The 15210-nt window shown below is 46.2% G+C and overlaps 1 protein-coding gene across 3 annotated transcripts in view; it reads right to left on the reverse strand.

Moving 5' to 3' along the window:
- The window catches only part of MEMO1 (mediator of cell motility 1), a gene marked incomplete at its 3' end in the record, with an annotated part of 117505 nt that overhangs the window by 70738 nt on the left and 31557 nt on the right, over window positions 1-15210 (reverse strand). For all 3 annotated transcript variants that reach the window (XM_080711932.1, XM_080711931.1, XM_080711930.1), the window contains exon 2: window positions 1483-1564. In XM_080711932.1, the coding sequence (XP_080568058.1) occupies window positions 1483-1564 (82 nt within the window). The remainder of the gene's footprint in view (window positions 1-1482; window positions 1565-15210) is intronic.

Raw genomic sequence — 15210 nt, forward strand, 5'->3', positions numbered from 1 at the left:
CCTGTTTCAAAATAAAGAATAAATATAGGGCAGGGACTGTGGCTCAGAGGTCAAATGCCCCTGGGTTCCATCCCCAGACCCGCAAAAAAAAAAAAAAAAAAAAAAAAAGAAAAAGAAAATCACCTGGCATTTAATCAGATATATATTTGCTCAATGATTAACAGCAAGTTGTTTTGCTAAAAGTTTAATAAAAATTACTTCCTTTAAAAGACTGGCTGAAGGTGTAGCTCTCTGTGGCAGAATGCCTGCCTGGCATGCCCATGGCTCTTGGTTCAATCCTCAGCACACCAAAAGAATAACTCTGTATTAAAGTATAACTTTTTAGTCAGATGTGATGGCACACACCTGTAATCTCAGTACTTGGGAGGCTGAGACAGAGGACTGCAGATGTAAGGCCAGCTTTGGTAACTTAGGACCCTGTTTCAAAAATAGCTTGAAGACAGAATACCCCTAAATTCAGTCCCTAGTACTACAAAAAAAGGGACCTATTTTTAATGTTTAAAATAGAATTACAGACAGGTGTGGTGGTGCAGGTTTATAATCCCAGTACTGGGAGGCTGAGACAGGAGGATAAAAGGTTCGAAGTCAGCCTTGACAACTTGGTAAGGCCCTCTGCAACTTAATGAGACCTTGTTTCAAAATAAGAAATAAAATCTGGTTGGGGTATAACTTGGAGGTAGTATGCCTCTGAGTTCCATCCCTAGTACCAATACATAAAACAAGAACAAAAAGATAAATAGAACTTCTTATTCACTTATAGCAATTACTACTAAAATCACAAGGTTTACATAAGATAAACAACAGTATGAATCAAAAGAAGTCTTTTCTTTTTGTACTGAGGATTGCTACAAGGGGCATTCTATCACTGAGATATACCCCAGCCCTTTCTTTATATTTTGTCTTGAAAGTGTCTTGCTAGATTGCTCAGAGTCTCACCTAGTTGCTGAGGCTAGCCTCAAACCTACAATCTTCCTGTCTCAGTTTCCCAAGTATTGGGATTACATGTGTGCTCCACCACATTGGGCTCAAAATCAGACTTACTCCAAAAGTAAGTTTTGAAGCTACTACATGTGAATAAAGTAGCCAATTCCTTTGAGCTTAAGTGAAAGCAAAAGGAAGTATGAAAATTCCTAAGTAGCCGGGCATGATGGCGCACGCTTGTAACCCCAGCATAGGGAGGCTGAGATAGGAGGATCACGGTTCAAGAATAGCCTCAGATACTTAGCAAGGCCCTTCGCAACTCAGTGAGACCCTGTTTCAAAAAATAAAAAACTAAAAAATAGGGCTGAGAATGTAGCTTGGAGGTAGAATGCCCCTGTGTTCCATCCCCAGTACCGAAAAAAAAAAAAAAAAATTACTAAGTATAATTTCTTCAGCTTACCATAGCATTTGATTTTTAATTTTTAGATCAATCAATAGATACTTAGTTTTTATTAATTATAAATAAATGAAAGGTTTGGGTTAAAGATCCTTAAAACTTACGGTGCAATAATGGCTCTAGCAGGTCTTTTTGTCGACTGTACTTGTGAAAGCCAGCCTTCTAGCTGTGCATTCAGCTGCGGTCCTATAAAAAGACAAACCAAACTGAAGTCAGCACAACGAGGTACCACAGATATCTATGTGTGACACAAAGCCTTGACTGAACCAGGCAGTACTAAAACAGCTTACTGAGCAGTGGGATCACCAGTTTGCCCAACTATGAGGCATACTATATAAGGCTGAGCATCAATTAAACAAAATTTAGTTCTTGTTTTCATTTTTTTGTTTGTTTTAGTGGTATTGGGGACTGAACCCAGGGGTGTTCTACCTCCAAACTACAACACCCCCAGCCCTATTTTTTTTTCCCATAGTGGTGATGGAACCCAAGGGCATTCTACCTCCAAGTGACACCCCAACCCTATTTTTTATTCTTTATTTTGAAACAGAATCTCAGTGAGTTGCAAAGGGCCTCACTAAGCACCTGAGGCTGGCTTCAAACCTGCTCAATTCTCCTGTCTCAGCCTCCCAAATACTGGGATTACAAGCATGAACCACCACATCCAGCTCTTATTTTTATTTTGAAAAGGGGTCTCACTAGATTGATGAGTCTCACTACTTGCAGAGGTTGTACTTGAACCTGCAATGCTGTCTTAGCCTCCCAAGTACTGGGATTATAAAAGTATGCCTCCATGCCTGACTCCAATTTTTAGTTTTTATCCATTTATAAATTACAACCATCTTCATTCCAGAACAAAAGTGTGACTTAAAATTTGAGCCTTTTCTTTTGGGGGGGGGGTGCTAGGGATTGAACCCAGAGGCTTTCTACCTCTGGGGTATACTCCCAGACCCATTTTCTATTTTATTTGGAAACAGGGTCTCACTAAGTTGCTGAGAGCCTCACTAAGTAGCTGAGGCTGGCTTCGAACCTGTGCGATCCTCCTGTCTCAGCCTCCCAAGCACGGGGATTACAAGTGTGCGCCACAATGCCCGGCTAAGCTATTTTTTAATAAGTAGCAAAAGACTCTGAATTTATGAAGAGAAAGTAATTAAATGAATGTTACACAGCACCAAACCCTGCCTTTGCTTTATCACTTAGACAACATCCACTGAGGTATTAACTCCCACACTCAATGATCTTTTCTCTCATCCCACTGCAGTACCTCATTTTACCATCATCAAATTAATAACTATAAAGCCTGGAAAATCTCAATTTCTAGCATTTCACTTTCTCCACTTTCTATCTCTCCAGTTCACTCTCAGAAAACTATAGATCCCAAGATTTTACAGCTTCTTCCACTGTCTCTCTTCTCCATTTCCTCAGTTCCTACCTGGCAGGGACTTGCCAATCCAACACTAAATCGTTCCATTGTCTCTGACCTCACTTCTCGGTTCCTCCATTCCTCCATCATAGTCAAAACACAGTTTAAGCCAGGCCTGATGGCACATGCTTGTAATCTCAGTACTTGAAAGGCTGAGAAAGGAGGATTGTGCAGGTTCAAAGGCAGCCTCAACTACTTAGTGAAGCTCTCAGAAACTTATTAAGACCCTGTTTCCAAATAAAATATATTTTTAAAAAATAGGTCTGAGAATGTAATCCAGAGGTAGAAGGCCCCTAGGTGCCATCCCTAGTACCCCCCACACACACACACAGTTTAAAGTCAACTTTCCATTTAACATAGTAACCCTCCATGAATGGCTGAAACTGAAGGAAAACACTAACAACTTTTTGGGGGGGCGGGGGGAGCAGTGTTGGGGATCAAATCCAGGGCTTCAAAATTGCTAGGAAAGTGTTCTATCATTTAATACATTCACAGCCCTAAACATTAAAATTACAACCAGAAACTGGATGTAGTGGCACTACTATAATCTTTATACTATTTAGGAGCTGAAATAGGGGGCTGCAGATTCCAGCCTAGCCTTAGCAACTTAGCAAGACCCTCAACCCTGCTTCAGAGAGAGAGAGAGAGAGAGAGCGAGAGAGAGAGAGAGAGAGAGAGAGAGAGAGAGAGAGAGAGGGAGAGAGAGAGAGAGAGGACGAGAGAGAGCCAGAGAGCCACGCATGATGGCGCACACTTGTAATCTCAGCAGCATCTATCTGGGAGACTGAGAAAGGAGGATCGCAGACAGCCTCAGCTACTTAGTGAGGTCCTTTGCAACTCAGTGAGACCCTGTTTCAAAACAAAGAATTAAAAATAGGGTTGGAGGTATAGCTCTGAGGTATAGCTCTGAGGTAGAATGTCCCTAGGTTCCAGCCCCAATACTGCAAAATAAATAAATAGGGTGTGGTGGTGCATGCTTTTAAGTCCCAGTACTTGGGAGGCTGATAGGAAGGATCAAGGTTCAAGGTTCAAGGACAGCCTCAGCAAATAGTGAGACTCATCAACCTAGTGAGACCCTGTTTCCAAATAAGAAATAAAGTAGAATATCTCTTGAGTTCAATCCCAGGTAGCACAAAAAAAGGGGACCTAGGGGTGGAGCTCAGAGGTAGTATGTCTCTGGATTCATCCTCTAGTATAAAAAAAAAAAAGAAATAAACATCTTAAATAAGATTAAAAATGAGAAATTTCAGCCAACTGCTAGCAATGCTCAGAAATGGTACCACAATAAACCAGGTGTGGTGGTGCACACTTGTAATTCTAGTACTTAGGAGGCTGAGACAAGAGGATTGCAGGTTCACAGCTAGCCTCCGCAAATTCAGTGAGATCCTGATTCAAATAAAAGAATAAAATAGGGTTGGAGGTATAGCTTACTTAAAGATAGCATGCCCCTGGGTTCAATCAGTACCAAAAAGAAAAGAAATTATTGTTAAGTTGGGTCCTGCACTCATGTGACTTTGTGTCACATGACCTCTGCAGGGCAAGGGAGGGGCTGAAACCCCCGCGAGAATTGGGCATTCCCGCGAGTAAACCCCCATCTCGCGAGATGCATGCCTTTAAAAGGAGAGCCCGCGTCCTCTAGCTTCGGACAGGCGCGCGGGCCCCACGGTGCCTCGCCCTGATCCCCGGGAGAGCCGTGCCATTAAAACTTTACATGCCACGTGTACCGGACCTCTCTCGTGTTTTTCACACTCCGCCGTACGCACATTATTTTTATTTTACTCGCATTTAATTTTTTATTTTACTTATCATTTGGTGCCGAACCAGGAGAACTCTTGGGTCCCTCCCCATTTTTTTTCCTTTTTTTTTTTCTGTTTTCTCGTTTTATTTTTACTCTCTTTTTGAGCCCCGGACTCTCCGACCCGCCAGCAGCTCGACTGTGAGGTCCCACACCAGCGCTCCGCTTGCAGGCGTTGGTCCCACCACTGCCGCTGCTGCTGCCCCGTGCCTGCCCGGACCGTAAGCCATCTTTCCAGCCCCGAGCTCTGCTGAGAGCTCACGGCCATCTTTTCAGCCCCGCGCTCTGCTGAGAGCTCAAGGCCGTCTTTCCGGCCCCGCGCTCTCCGGGAGAGCTGGCGGCCTTCTTCCCGCCCCGGGCTCTGCTGAGAGCTCGCGGCCATCTTTCCAGCCACGAGCTCTGCTGAGAGCTCGCGGCCATCTTTCCAGCCACGAGCTCTGCTGAGAGCTCACGGCCATCTTTTCGGCCCCAAGCTCTGCTGAGAGCCGGTGGCCATCTTTTCCCGCCCATGTGCTCTCTTCCGGAGCGCCGGCGGCCATCTTCCGCGGCCACCACCGCCGGGGCGTGCAGGCTCCACCGGCCGCCAGGCTGCTAGTTCCACCCGCCCGGAGCCAGGCTCCTTGGGTGATGCTGGCACCTGTTCTACTTGCTGACCTCCTGCACGGGCCAGGACCTCTGCCTGCTGCTTGGACCTCCTAAAACCGCCGTTCCCGCCTGCCCACGCCGCCCGCCGCTGGAATGGGACCATGCAGCCCGCGGACTGCGCCACACTGCGTGCCTATGTCTTCTCCGCGCCTGGCGTTGCTTAGACCCGCCTGCCGAGGCCGCCTGCCTCCTCCATCTAGGCGGCCGCCACTCTGCTAAACAGCCCCCAGCTCGCCAAGTCCAGCCCGCGCTCCAGCTGGTTCCTCCACTCGGACTCGCGCCCTGGCGCCCTTCACCCTGTGCCTGCCCACCCCTGCTGCCTGGGCCTGGCCATTCCGGTAAGCAGCCACATGGAATTACTGGGGGGAGGGTCGCCAGCTTGGCCCGCCATCTTGGACACGTGGAATCACTGGGGGGCTGCCATCTTAGCCCCACCATCTTTAACCCCTCCCACCTCATGGCCTCACTGGAGGCCTCGTCATCCTTAACCCCTCCCACCTCATGGCCTCACTGGAGGCCTCGCCATCTTTAACCCCTCCCACCTCATGGCCTCACTGGAGGCCTCGCCATCCTTAACCCCTCCCACCTCATGGCCTCACTGGAGGCCTCGCCATCTTTAACCCCTCCCACCTCATGGCCTCACTGGAGGCCTCACAATCTTTAATCCCTCCCACTCCACCTCATGGCCTCACTGGAGGCCTCACAATCTTTAATCCCTCCCACTTTCCACTCCTAACCAATCCTAGGAGTCGGCAGCCATCTTTCCGGCCCGAGCCAGGCAGCTTGGCACTTGCTCTGCCTGCCAACCGCCTGCGCGGGCCAGGACCTCTGCCTGCCGCTTGGACCTCCTAAAGCACCGTTCCAGCTTGGTTCTCCGGTCACCACCGGGACCTCTGGCCGGTTTGCCCCACCCGCCCCGAGCCAGGCTCACTGGCGGTGCTCCTTGGGGCCCAGCCTCAGCGTCTGGCGCGTGCCTGGAAGCCATTTTGTCTCCACGCCGCGGGCCCGGCAAGCCATGCCGCCTGCGCACCCCCACTGATCCCACCTGCGCCAGCCGCCAGTGCCGTCCACACCAGCCACCGGCATCCACGCGCCCCAGCTCCACCACGCTCCCAGCAGCTTCTCAGCGCTTCTGTCGCAGCCAGCGCTGGCTGGCAACACTTCACTCCGGTAAACTGCCTCCTTCCCTTGGTTAGCGGGTTCCGGACTTGGGTCTTCCGGTCCACTGGGACCTAAAAATCCAAGCGCTTGGTGACCCATTGTCCCCCGGTCCACTGGGACCACGCTGCGGATGACCAGGTCATCCTCCGGTTTTGAGAAGGAATGAAGACGTTCTTCCCTATCTCTTAACCTCTGTTTCCGAACGATTGAGCAGGGAAATCGGGGACGCCCATTTCCTGTTCTTCGTTTCCGCCCGCGAACCAATTATGGGGAGTCGAACCTTTATACTAGCAGATGCCCTGAGAGCCTGTCTGCCTTGATACGAGTTGGGAAATAGGTTGCGGTGGCCCAGGAATAGTTAGGAACTTTTATAAGCGGTCTGGTATCCTTCCAAATGCTCTCCCCCATCAGCTTCCATTTATTTTCCCGCCAGCTGCCATTTTGTGATGGCGCGTAGTCACTGCCTGGTGATGTCACAGTCGCCATCTTGGCCCGCGCCAGACTGCAATTTTGCTGGGCGGCCCGCGTGGGCACGCCCTAGGTGCTGTGGGAAACGCCGGGGCTGGGGCAACACCCTCTGCCCGTGGGGAGTCTGCGTTGCCATTCTTGCCAGACACCAGCCCCGGGACGCGCTCTTTGTGAGTATAGGTCCGTCACAGCTGACAGAACCTTAACATAGTATCTAAGTTTTAATTCCAGAGAGAAACAGGCGGAGATGGAGCATACACTCTTGACTTTGCCAAAAAGCAGATCCCTGGTAGCTGCCCTTTGGCTGGCGGTGGCGGCTCAGCCCTCTGGAGCGCCACCTAGGTGTGGAGGACTGCAATGACAACTACCTCCAGGAGCCTGCCTCAAGTGGGGCAAAGCCACGCCTACCAATCAGACTGCTCGGCGTGTGGCCAGGAGGGCCACTGGAACAATGCCCTTGGAAAAGGGTGAGCCCCAGGTGCCTCAACACAGGGGGAGCACCTTTCCAGACCAGGCCCCACCGCTGGCCCTACTCAGCCTGGCTGAAGACTGACAGCTCCTGGATCCCTCAACCTCCATCCTCTTTGCCAGCTCAGGGTAGCTCTCCAGGTACTGAGTAAGCCAGTCTCCTTTTTGGTCGCCTGCTCAATCTCATGATTTGTTTTTTTCTTTAATAGCCCTTGCCTGTTCAAGCCTCCTCAAGCGCACATCACTAAGCTGTCCAGGGTAACCTCCAATTCGCACTGCAGCTATGCACCCACCTGCACCCCCTTCTGGGGGACTGAACTCCCGACTCCTCCCGGCCTGGGGCCCCTGACGACGCCCCTTGACAGCAGGAAGAAGCTAGAGGGTCCAATCGTCATCCATTATCCCTACCATCAAAAGGCCGGAATGTTAAGTTGGGTCCTGCACTCATGTGACTTTGTGTCACATGACCTCTGCAGGGCAAGGGAGGGGCTGAAACCCCCGCGAGAATTGGGCATTCCCGCGAGTAAACCCCCATCTCGCGAGATGCATGCCTTTAAAAGGAGAGCCCGCGTCCTCTAGCTTCGGACAGGCGCGCGGGCCCCACGGTGCCTCGCCCTGATCCCCGGGAGAGCCGTGCCATTAAAACTTTACATGCCACGTGTACCGGACCTCTCTCGTGTTTTTCACACTCCGCCGTACGCACATTATTTTTATTTTACTCGCATTTAATTTTTTATTTTACTTATCATTTATATCACAGTAAATTAGTGAATTTTCTCACTCATCTTCAGAGAATATAATTTCTCTTTTTACCATAAATCTCAATCACCTGACCTTCATCTCCTTCTCTCACTCCCAAGAGATCATCAAATTTTCCTTTTTTTTTTTTTTTTTTTTTTTTTTTGGTCTTTTCTAAGGGACTTGGCTAAGTTGCTGAGGCTGGCATCCAAAGTTCCAAGACAGCCTCAGCTACTTAGCGATGCCCTTTGCAACTCGGTGAGACCCTGTTTCAAAAGTAAAGACTAAAGCCGGGCGTGGTGGCGCAGGCTTATAATTCCTGCACTTGGGAAATTGAGACAGGAGGATCACGCAGGTTCGAAGCCAGCCTCAGCTGGCTTAAGAGACCCTGTTTCCAAAAAAATAAAATAGGTCTGGGAGTGTAGCCCGGAAGTAGAAGGCCCCTGGATTCTGTCCCCAGTATCACCAAAACAAAAAAAAAGTTAAAAGACTAAAATATAGGGCTCAGTGTACCAGTATTGGGAACGGCCTAGGAAGATTTGGGAAAGCTCTGATTATTAATATATTTCAAAATAGTTGTGTCAAAATGGCAGCAGACATGGGTAAAGAAAGGACTTGATTTCTGCCTAAAATAGGCAGCTATTCCAATGTAAATTAACCTAGCACAAAGTAATTAACCAGTCAATAGGAAAGGAGAACTAGGCTTGTCTCTATCTAAAGACAGATCTTAAGAGAGGAGAACTAGGCCTTTCTCTAAAGACAGATCTACATGACTGGATAAGCTAGCTAAGATGGTAGGAGGGGTTGACCTTCATGAAAGGAGACACCTCACCACACCTTGCTAGGGGAGGTACCTTACAGGGACCTCAGAGTCACCCAAACAAGATGGAGGTCATGGGTATAAAAGTCCAGTCCACGTGTAATCCCTTTGGTGTATTCATTTCAAGTCACCTCTCCAAGCCAGTCTGGTATGGAGCTGTATTTCTATTTTCTGTATTTCTATCTTTCTAATAAACTTCTTTAAATCTTCAGCAACTGTCCAAGCTATGCATATTTATTATTAGCTTAGGACAAGAATCCACGGGTTTTTTCTTCTGTTTGGGGTCGTTTTGGGTTTTGTTATGGGTTGGGGGAAAGTGTGTCTGGGACCCTCACAGGGGTTCCCGGGAAACAGTTTCCACAAACCATATTCTCCCAATCCGTAACACTCAGGGTGTAGCTTGGAGGTAGAATGCCTCTATATATACACACACATACATATACAATACACAAATGTTTATAAATACACAGTATATACTCTTCTCCAATTTACTGTAGTAATTCAGTAATTGGTTGGTTGGTTTGAAGGTTTTCTCTTCTTTTTTCTTTTTTTGTGTGTCTGTATGTATGTTACTAAGAATTGAACCTCTGAGCTATACCCTCCAGCCTAAATTTATTTTTTATTTTTAAAACAGGGTCTCATGAAGTTCCAAGGCTGGTCTTGAGCCTGTGATCCTTCTAGTCTCCCAAGTATTGGGATTTCAGGCATGTACCACCAAGTTTGGTTTTTCCTTTTTTTTGAGGGGGTGTACTAGAAATTGAACCCAGGGGTGTTCTACCTCTGAACTATAGACCAGGCCTTTTTTTTTTTTTTTTCAGTACTGGGGATGGAACCCAGGGGCATTCTACTTCTGAGGTACAGCTACAGCCCTACTTTTTATTCTTTATTTTGAAACAGGGTCTGAGCTGCAAAGGGCCTCACTAAGGAGCTGAGGCTGTCCACGAACTGTGATACTCCTGTCTCAGCCTCTCAAATGCTGGGACTACAAGTATGTGTCACTACGCCTGGCTTTCATATGTATTTATTTTGGCACTTAGGATGAAACCTAGGGGACAGGCTACCTTCAAGACACTCCTAGCTCTTTTATTTCAAACAAGGTCTCACAAACTTTCTGAGAGACTCACTAAATTGTTAAGGCTGTCCTTGAACCTGTGATCCTATCTCAGCCTCCCAAGTACTGGAATTACAGGCATGAGCCACCACACCTGCCTTACACCCTCGGCCCTATTTTTTTTTTTGCGGGTCTGGGGGTAGAACCCAGGGGCATTCAACCTCCGAGCTACACCCCCTGCCCTATTTTTTATTCTTTATTTTGAAATCGGGTCTCACTGAGTTGCAGAGAGCCTCACTAAGTAGCTGAGGTTGTCCGCGAACCGCAATCCTCCGGTCTCAGCCTCCCAAATGCTGGGATTACAAACCTGCGCCACCACACCCGGCTATTTTTCTTATTTTGAAACAGACTCTCACCAAGCTGCTGAGGGCCTTGCTAAGTTCCTGAGGCTGGCCTTGAACCTGTGACCCTATCTCAGTCTCAATTCAGGCACCACCATGCCTGGTTCAGGTTTTTGGTTTGGTTTGGTTTGGTTTTATATTTTGTTTTGTGGCACTGAGGATTGAACCTAGGAGCACACTACTACTGACCTATATCTTTGCCTTTTTTTTTTTGGAAACAGTCTCACTAAATTGCTGAGGCTGGCCTCAAACTTGTGATCCTTATGTCTGAACCTCCCAAGTACTGGCATTAGAGGCCTGTATTACCACTGTTTCAAAAAACAAAAAAGTTATGGGACATGGTGGCACATGCATCCTTATTCTTACCCCTACAGTAGTCAAGAGGTGGTATACAAGCAGAACATGGTGGCCACCTATAATCTCAGAATTTAGGAGGTTGGAACAGTAGTATTTCAGGTTCAAGGCCAGCCAGGGTAACTTAGCTAACTTAGTTTCAAAATAAAAAATAAAAAGGGCTGGAAGTATAGGCTCAAAGATAGAATGCCCATAGGTTCCCTGTCCCCAATACCAGAGAGTGGAAAAGAGATGGTCTACAGACCAGAGTCACCTGTTGTGTTTATTTAAGAAAGCTCCCTAGGTCCTAGCACAGAGGTATGTCATCACCATCTCTGGGGATGGCACCAGGAATTTTTAACAAGCTCTCTAGATGAATCTGATAAACATCAAAATATGAGGCCCAGTGCCAAACAGGAATTTATCTGCACATGCTATACTAAATACAGCTAAGAGACTAATGGAAAGCTTATGACTAAGATTTTTCATTGTTATTAATAAATCACATAATCTATAAATTAGCAATAAATAAGCAGAGAATTTTGTCTCCAAACTACTTTGAAGCCACATTGGCCTCCGTTGTTTCTGAAAATTTACATGTTTAAGAGTCTTTTTTTTTTTTTAATTTTGCTTTGGAGGGGTACTGGGGGTTGAATTCTGAGGCATTTTTACCTCTGAGCTACACCCCCAGCCCTATTTAAAAAAAAAAAAAAAGTCTTGGTAGGTTGACAAGAGTCTCATTACTTGCTGAGGCTGTCCTCAAACCTACTGTCCTCAAACCTGTGATCCTCCTGTCTTACCCTCCCAAGTACTGAGATTATAAGTGTGTGCCACCATGTCGAGCTTCAAAATTATTTTTAGTCTTTTGTTTTAGTTCAAAAGTTCTTGAGATAACAATTGTTAACTAGACTGACAATAGTCACATTTATTTGAAAACTCCTAGTCATATACCAAACAGGTGCATCCTGCATATACCTATTTACTTAGTGTGTGTGTGTGTGTGTGTGTGTGTGTGTGTGTGTGTGTGTGATACTGGGGGGAGTGGAACCCAGGGGCTTTCTACCTCCGGGCCACACCCCAGCCCTATTTTATTATTTATTTCAAAATAGGGTCTCACCAAGTTGCTGAAAGCCTCACTAAGTAGCTGAGGCTGGCTTTGAACCTGCATGCTCCTCCCATCTCAGCCTCCCAAGCACTAAAATTACAAGCCTGCGCCACCATGCCTGGCCCTATTTGCTAACCAGGTGTGGTGGTACATGCCTGTAGCCAGTACTTAGGAGCCTGAGACAGAAGGACATAGGGAGACACTCTTAGTGAGACCATTTCGAAATAAAAATAAAATAGAGTGTATGTGGGGGGGTGAAGCTTGGAGGTAGAATGCCCCTGGGTTTAATCTCCAATACCACAAAAAGTAAAAATAAAAATAAAAAAGAAAGGCTTCAAAAAGATACACCATGTTTACCCTCTGACACATGGCCAAATGATCTAGTGAGGGCCATTCAAATCTGAGTCATACAAAACAATTATCAAAAATGACCCAAGTGTTTTAGATTAGATCTGCAATATATCCTTAATGAAGATTTAATTGACAATCAGTATTTTTCCATTTTTAGCTCTAGTATTTTTCTTTTCTCTCAATGTTTCTTCAGGTCATAATTGAGTTAGTTGGTCCTAGTGTATCTTGCTAATTTAATACTGAAGGGTCCAAGAATTGCCCACCAACCCAAATATCGAAGGACTCACAAGAGATGTAAAAATGCAAGCGAGGTTTATGGTCCCGGCTAGCCAGGGGTCAAGACCAAGACACTACGGCTGAGGTTCGACCCCTCCCCACTCCACGCTCTGAATTTTATAACCCTAGGAGGGAGTGGTTACACACGAGGGAGTGGTTACACAAGTCAGAGCCCGCCAACCTTAGAATACAACCAGTCAGATACAAGGACAAACAAGTACAACCAATAATTTTAAAACATGCATCCACACACGTCAGAGCCTGCTCTACCTTTCCCACCCACCTTGGCTGGGCCAGGCTTATCTCTGCACTGAAGAACAGATTAGCCTGGCCTTGTTTGCTGATCTAGCTCAGAGATATGGGGATGGGGTCCCATTTACAAAGACCTTGGCTGGCAAGCTGGAGATTAGAGGCTTTGACCTTGTGGGTCCCCTACCCTTGTCCTTGGATGGATCTTGATTTTATTTCCAATCCTACCCTACTTCTATCTTAACTATATTTTAATACCTTATTTCTAATCCTAATATGGGAGAAGACTTCTCTAGTTAACTTCTCATAAAGGGGGGGGGGGGAAGCACTTCTTCCAGCCTGCTTTCCAGTACCCCTACAAATACCAAATTCAAAAATCTGTGGAAAAATAAAAGTCTCCCTTATTACAAAGAAGCAGGGCAGCCGGGCGCGGTGGCGCACGCTTGTAATCCCCGCGCTTGGGAGGCTGAGACAGGAGGATCGCACAGGTTCCAAACCAGCCTCAGCTACTTAGTGAGGGTCTCAGTAACTTAGTGAGACCCTATTTCCAAATAAAATATAAAATGGGTCTGGGAGTATAGCCTGGAGGTAGAAAGCCTCTGGGTTCCACCCCCAGTACCACCAAATAAATAAATAAATAAATAATAATAATAATAAAGAAGCAGGGCTAGGATAACACTTCCCATGCAAGGTGATATTTTCTTATGCAGATGAAAAAAATAAAAATTTTAAAAGAAAAAAGAATTTTCATTTTTAATATTTCCACCAAAAAACAGATTTATAGATATCATCATATCCTCACTGTAGTCTGTGTAGTAGAAATTTCCTTAAGGGTTTTCACTCACAAAATTTGATCTGAAAAAAACTGGACCAGGCCTAGCATCAACAGCAAATGAAATGTGGTTAAGAGAGGTTGTTAATGGTTGTGCATCTGTGAACTGATGGAACAAAAGAGCTGAAGCAATCTAGGCATCTACTAAAAATAAACAAGATAATTAAATTATGGGAAACACATAAAATGGAGTATGAGGCAATGGAAAGCAATGAAGCAAAATTTTATCTCGTATAAGATCTTTGAGGGGGAAGGGGATTGCAGATAGAGCCAGGGGTATTCTACCTCCAAGCTACACCTCCACCCTTTTTTAGAACAGGGTCTCGCTAAGCTAAAAGGCCTATCAGGTTGGCACAGTGGCCCATTCCTGTAATCCCAGGTACTCAAGGGGCTAAGGACGAAGGATCACATCTTTTTTTTTTTTTTTTTTTTTTCCTTTTTCTTTTTCTTATGGTGCTGGGGATGGAACCCAGGGGCATTCTGACTCTGGACTGCACCTCCAGCCCTATTATTTTTTCCGTTTATTTTGAAACAGGGTTTTGTTGCGGGGGTGAAATGTGCATGGTGTGTGTGTGGGGAGAAGTAATTCCCCCACCACCACCACACAAACAGACAAACAGAAAAACCAAGGATTCTTGTCCTAAGCTAAGAATAAGTATTCATCGCTTGGCCCTTTGCTGAAGATTTAAAGGAGTTTATTAGAAAGATAGAAATACAGGAAATAGAAATACAGCCCCATGCCAAGATGGCATGAGGGGATGACTCGAATGAGTACACCAAAGGGCTTACAAGTGGACTTGGCCTTTTTATACCCATGACCTCCATCTTGTTTGCGTGACTCCGATGTCAATGTCCCTAGCAAGGTGTGGTGAGGTGTCTCCTTTCATGGAGGGCAAGGTCAAACCCTGCCCCATCCTCCCTAGATCATCATGTAGATCTGTCTTTAGAAAGAGGAAGCCCTAGCTCTCCTCTATTGACTTGTTAATTACTTTGAGCTAGGTTGATTTACATTGGAATAGCTGCCTATTTTTAGGCAGAAACCAAGTCCTTTCTTTATCCATGTCTGCCTCCATTTTAACACAACTATTTTGAAATATACCACTTATTTTCTTTTTAAATATTAATAATCAGAGCTTTCCCAAGTCTTCCCAGGCCATTCCCCATACTGGCACAGGTTTCACTCAGTTGTGCTTCTGGGTTCAACACTCAGTACAAAATAGAATAGAAATGTATCAGATGGGCATGATGGCGCATGCTTATAATCCCAGTACTTGAAAGACAGAGACAGGAGGATGGCAGGTTTGAGTAGAGGACAGCCACAGAAAGTAGTGAGACCCTGTTTCAAAATAAAAGTAAAAGCCCGGCGTGGTGGCACATACTTGTAATCCCAGCACTTTGGAGGGTAAAACAGGAGGATCGCACAGGTTCAAAGCCAGCCTCCCTACTGAGTGAGGCTCTCAGCAACTTAGTGAGACCCTGTTTCCAAATAAAATATAAAATCGGTCTGGGAGTATAGCTCGGAGGGAGAAAAAGGTCTCTGGGTTTCATTCCCAGTACCACAAAAATAAATAAATTAATTAATTAATTAATTACATAAAATAAAAAGCTGGGCATGGTGGCGCATGCTTGTAATCCCAGCATTTGGGAGGCTGAGACTGGAGGATCAAGGTTTGCGGACAGCCTCAGCTACTAAGTGAGGCCCTCCGCAACTCAGTGAGA

The sequence above is a fragment of the Muscardinus avellanarius genome (genome assembly GCF_963383645.1).
Source record: "Muscardinus avellanarius genome assembly, chromosome: 15".
Lineage (NCBI taxonomy): Eukaryota > Metazoa > Chordata > Mammalia > Rodentia > Gliridae > Muscardinus > Muscardinus avellanarius.